Source organism: Nestor notabilis, unplaced genomic scaffold (assembly GCF_000696875.1).
Source record: "Nestor notabilis isolate BGI_N333 unplaced genomic scaffold, ASM69687v1 scaffold11856, whole genome shotgun sequence".
Classification (NCBI taxonomy): Eukaryota; Metazoa; Chordata; class Aves; order Psittaciformes; family Psittacidae; genus Nestor; species Nestor notabilis.
The window spans coordinates 12,027-17,500 of record NW_009932411.1 but is presented as its reverse complement, the minus strand read 5'-3'; the positions used below and the strand labels follow the sequence as shown (position 1 = coordinate 17,500).

Sequence of the window (5,474 nt, the reverse complement as noted above, 5' to 3'; positions counted from 1 at the left end):
AACCCTGTGTCACACAGACATTCCCACTTCTGGGAATCCAGGCATGGCTGGCTCCTAGAGGAACTGAAATACCGTGTGACTAGCACAGAGTTCATACTTTTTATTTTTCTCCTGAAAGCGATATTTCATGAGACAAGCAGTTACAGTTCTGAAATGAGGAGAGAGCTGACATACATTTAACCAAACAGTATCCGGCACCCGTACAAGAGAGTCAGAAAACACAGATAATATCTCACTTAACAAGCAGTATTTTTCCTGCCCTTTTTTTTTCTTTTTTTCTCTTCTTTTTTTTTTCTCAGTTCTAGGGCATAACAGTTAAGGAAGGTGAAAAAAAAAAAAAAAAAAGTACAAATGTTTCCACATCTAAAATACAAAGATCCCCTAGTACCTACCAGATAGTGCTGCACTCTGCTACAGCAGGAAGAGGAGTTTTGCATTTAATGTTCTTGTTAGGTCTTAGGAAGGTAAAAATGAGTGTATCCTGGGCTGGTATCTCCTACCTGAGAGCCTGGCTTCTGTCCCAGAGCAACTCTCTTCTCATCACTGGAGGTTTGAGGTTCTACTAGTAAAACCAGGGTGTGAATTGGGTTGTGATTCTCATCCAGAAAAATGTCTATCTTACTTTTCTTACATCTTGTTGGGGTAATTCAGTCTGGAGAAGAGAAGGGTCAGGGGAGACCTTATAGTAGTCTTCCAATACCTAGAAAGGGCCTACAAGAAATCTGGAGAGGGACTTTTTACAGGGACATGTAGTGACAGGACAAGGGGGAATAACCTTAAACTGAAACAGGGTGGATTTATATTAGATGTTAGGAAGAGGTTCTTTACTATGAGGGTGGTGAAGCACTGGCACAGATTTCCCAGAGAGGTTGTGGCTGCCCTGCATCCCTGGCTGTGTTCAAGGCCAGGTTGGACAGAGCTTGGAGCAATCTGGTCTAGTGTGAGGCATCCCTGCCTGTGGCAGGGGGGTTGAAACTAGATGATCTTTAAGGTCCTGTCCAACCCAAACCATTCTATGATTCTATGATAACTTCTCCAGTGAATCTAGCATTTCCTCAGGAAACAACCTGTACGTATTAAACCCAACTTCAGTTTGTGAAAGCACGGAGAATGAGATTTTATTAAGAAATCCCTTGTTGGCTTCCTTTTTAATAGTTGTAGCTGCAGCAGCACCATCCTGGCATGAACCTAATTGGCACTTTGCTCCCTTCCGCTCTTTCCTCATTTCTTTAACTATATTGCTGGGGTAGAGATAAGGAAACTCAAGTAGAGTGAAGCTGAGGATCTTACAAGGCACCGTTGATGGGTTAGACACTTTCAGAGCTTCAGGATAAATTGGGGGAATGTATGATACAGCCTATAGTTGATCTCCATTTATGACTTAACCAAGGGTGCTAACAGCAGTGCCGGAAACAGAACCTCAACTCTACAGCTCTCTTGTCTTTTCAGTTTGATGTGTCAGGTGGCTCTTTGTTAAAAATAAAATAAAATAGAGACACCTCCCTGCCCCAAGATTAGATTTCATTGTTTATGCTTCACTTCTTCTTTTGAGCAAAATTATAAAATGAAAATGGAATAAATCTATGGCCCTTTTCTCTGTTACATGACATTTTAATAATTTACCCCAATACTTGCCACTATGTAGGTTTTTTCAGCTCCATCCATTCAACCAGTTTTTGTTCTGGACATGCCTGTTAAAAATTAAATATGAAACTGTTCCCTCCTTTCTCCTACCTCCTTTCTATTTCTAAATTCATTGGCAAAAGGATGTTACTGAGATTGCATATCTATAAGATTACCATGCAGTAGTGAACTTATCACGGTGTAACAATTTAGACATAATTAAGGCATGAAATACAAATATCACTCTCTAGAATCCAAGACACAGAACTCAACAAATGTATGTACTCTAAATCCACTATTTTCACTCTGCATTTTTGCGTGCAGGGATTTCTCGATCATGTGTAACAGGAGGAAATCAAATGATAAGAAATGAGGCATTAAAGCCAAGTTTACTAAATTTTCTTAACTGCAGGCTCCTGCAAAAAAGGAAGCATACCAGATCTCTGGCTTCTGCCCCACCAAGTCCATGAGGCTATTCTGATTCATGCCCCCTGGGCAAATGGCTATTAGTTTAACAAGTAGAAGACTGATATTTGGTTAGTGAACTAAAAAGTTCACCACAAACTGCAAATGTACTGATCTACTAACAGGTTTCTGTTCTGAAAGGAAGGTATGACTTATCTTAAAAGCATCTTACTTAGCCTGCTTATTGTAGGATGCCTAGTTACATACCAAGAAACTTTTGATTTATTTTGCTATCTGTTATCTCATAGGTCTGAGATAAAAGAAAAAAAGCTTTCAGGTTTTTAGGGAAAGTGCTCTTCTGAATCCAGACTAAGCCAAAGCATCAACTTCCTTTATTCTAACTGGGAGCACAAGTTGAACCTTGGAAGATGCAAGTGGCTTTTAATTACTTTTTAACAGATTTCCTTAACCTACATGTAGTGTCAAGAGAGCTGATTCTGACCAGACTGCCTCTTGCCGTCCAATTAAACTGCTGGGGTTTTTTGTTTTGCTTTTGTTTTGGGGGGGATGGGGGAAAAATGTTGAAAAAGCTGAAATATTTCAGCTGTATCTCCTTGCCCATGCATTCATCTGTAAGAGATACCTCAGCTTGGCAGTATGGGACTTGAATTTGAAAGTTGCTGGCAGCTGTTTAAGTTCCTTATATCCCATAAAAATAGTGCAGAAAAATACAGGAATAACTAAATAAAGAGCTAACGAGGGAATGGCAAAATCTGTTTTAATGAACTCCTGCTTTTACTTTCATCTGCTGTAAAATTCATAGTCCTTCTTTTCCATTTGCACAATCCACCTTTGCTCCTGCACTCACATCCAGCAGGTGTGATTTTGACCATTTAAGAGTACTCCACTGAAGCTGCAGATGACACTAGGAAATTGTCTAGTCAGTCCTTCTGCCAGTGCACGAGTGTTCCTTTGTTATCCTTGAGTCCTCCAGCTGCACCTTTAGATGGTTCACCTGATGCCATTCCCACCACTCCTGCTCAGAAGTTATTCCACAGCCTGGTAGAAACATCACTGAGAAACTCAGCCCCCCACTCATTTTGTTCATTTAAACCTAGACTGTGCAAACAACCCAACCCAGCTAATCTGGATGATGACCTAAACCTACCTGGCATTTCTCCCACATCATGACCAGTACAGATCCTAAAGAATGATGCTTTGCTCCATCCAGGAGGTTGGGAGAAAAAGGTTTTCTTCTTTCAAGTCAAATCCATAACTGCAATCACCAGACTATTATCACTTAAGTGAGCTGTATTTGTTTTAATTTTTCCTTTTCTGAGACATGATTTCAGAATTAATGAATGTTTGTGTGTTAATGAGGGAATTCTCATTAGAAAAAAAACCCACTAATTTGCTAGGCCTTTGTGCCATGAAATTACAGTCCTTGCTGGTGTGCTGATTGCCATGGGATGTCTAATAGATTGTATTTGTCTCCATTTTGGAGACAGAGGTTTTATGTGAACATTACTGAGTTCAAATCCTGCACTGGGCCTATTTCATTCTTTGCTATTAATGCAAAGACCAGCCTTTTAGTAATAGTCGATGAAACTAATCACTTAGACAATTCTTTTGGTAGTTGTTTCCAAGCCATGCTTTTGTTACAGATGTGTGAAGATATCTTAAAAGAAGCTCTGCAAGATAGGGATAGTACTGTGGGTACAACATGTACACTGTGACTGAGAGCTAATCCAAGAACGAGCCCTCACCATTTCTGGAAGTGCAATGCTTAGCAAGATTTGTTTTCCTTATTGTCATGCATTCAGCACTAAATCAGTTCTGTAATACTTCTACTAAAGCTCCAGGCTGTTTTCTTCTGCTAAACCTTGTGTACAGAAGATACTGCGGCGTTTTTCCTCTTTGCCAATAAGAGACCATAAAACCCTTGAAGTCATGTTTTGACTGACTTCTAATTGTACATGTTTTAGGAAGTCCCAGGAGCTATGGGCACTTAATTACTTGTAGGCAGAAGGACCAGCCAAAGCTTGATCTGTGGGTATTAGTGAAACTTGCAGAAGATGCAGTTGAATTTTTAGTTGGAAATATTATATTTGGGGAGGGGGGGGAGGGAGGGGTGGAAGTAGTTCTGTTAAAGCCCCAGAATACTTGTTGGTTAGACTTTGCTATGTCATTGAAGCAAATCTGGATGTGCTCTCAAGGAGTATTTGTGGAAGAAAGAAGAGTTTCTACAGAAGATGACCATTTGATAACCTTTGTAATCTGCCAGTTTATGTTGGCTAAACTGGATCTTTTGAGCACAGCAGCTCATGTGTGTTACAAAATATCCAAAGTGGTAAGACTGATAACTGCGTATCCAGACTTCAGTAAATTTGGAGGAGATGTTCAAGGCCAGGTTGGCTGGGGTCTTGGGTGACATGTTTTAGCGTGTGATGTCCCTTTCCATGGCAGGGATGTTGGAACTAGATGATCTTATGGTCCTTTCCAACCCTAACCATTCTACGATTCTGTGTCGGCCATGCATTTTTTTCACAGATATAATTCTCCTGTGTTCTAAAGAAATTTTATCTGCAGGACAGCAAGTTTTGGTCCATTCTTATGTCACACTTTCAATAGTGCTTAGGTCTTTTTGCTAAGTTGTTTGGTTTGTGGTTCCTCTTATGGTATTATTTTGAACTAAGACTACTCTGACTGATGCTACTTTCTTCACTAATAGGAAAGGAAAGTCCTCCAATTAGTGATGTGCCAGATGATGCAGATGAACCTATGCCTGTACCAGAGGACCTTTCAACTAGTACTGGAGGACAACAGAGTGCCAAGAATGAGAGATTCTTGGGTAAGATGACTAGTCCAATCTGATAAGAAATATTAATACATAATATAATATGCCAATAATGTTAAAACACTATATAATAAGCTGGTATAAAAGCAGATCTTGTGCCTTTTCATCTTGTTCGCCACAGGATTACTCAGATGCTTAGTGTTTTTTGTGCAACCTTTTCATTGGGATAGGCTTTTGAATGACAGCAAGCATTTTCATCCACAGAGAAGTTATAAAGATCCTAGTATTTATCTTATTTCTAAAGCATCACTGATTGCATGAAACTCTCCCCAGGAAAGATTGTTTTCATTCTGCATAGGAAATTGAATTAAATATGTGGTTCCTGGTCAAAATTATCTGAACTCAGATTTGATAAAAATTCAGTGTGAACTCTCAGGTATTTTTATTATTATTTTTAATTTGAACGCCATTTTGAATGTTATCTACTATTCAGATTTCTCTATAAATGCCTATTAGCATGCACATATGGTTTATATGTTTCAGATTCAATGTTGGATCTTCATTTACTTATGAGTTTTTAACTGGCAGAACATTACAAAACACTTGAATTTTGTTCTTCTAGGTAAAAGTCCACAATTGATAAAGTTGG

General features: G+C 39.2%; 1 protein-coding gene across 1 annotated transcript in view; it reads left to right on the top strand.

The window, feature by feature from the left end:
* Positions 1-4,879, top strand: part of LOC104407183 (DNA-binding protein Ikaros-like) — a gene marked incomplete at its 3' end in the record, with an annotated part of 6,292 nt that extends 1,413 nt beyond the window's left edge. Inside the window, exon 2 of the mRNA XM_010016382.1 lies at positions 4,760-4,879. Coding sequence (XP_010014684.1) covers positions 4,760-4,879 — 120 coding nt within the window. The remainder of the gene's footprint in view (positions 1-4,759) is intronic.
* Positions 4,880-5,474: the final 595 nt, after the last annotated feature.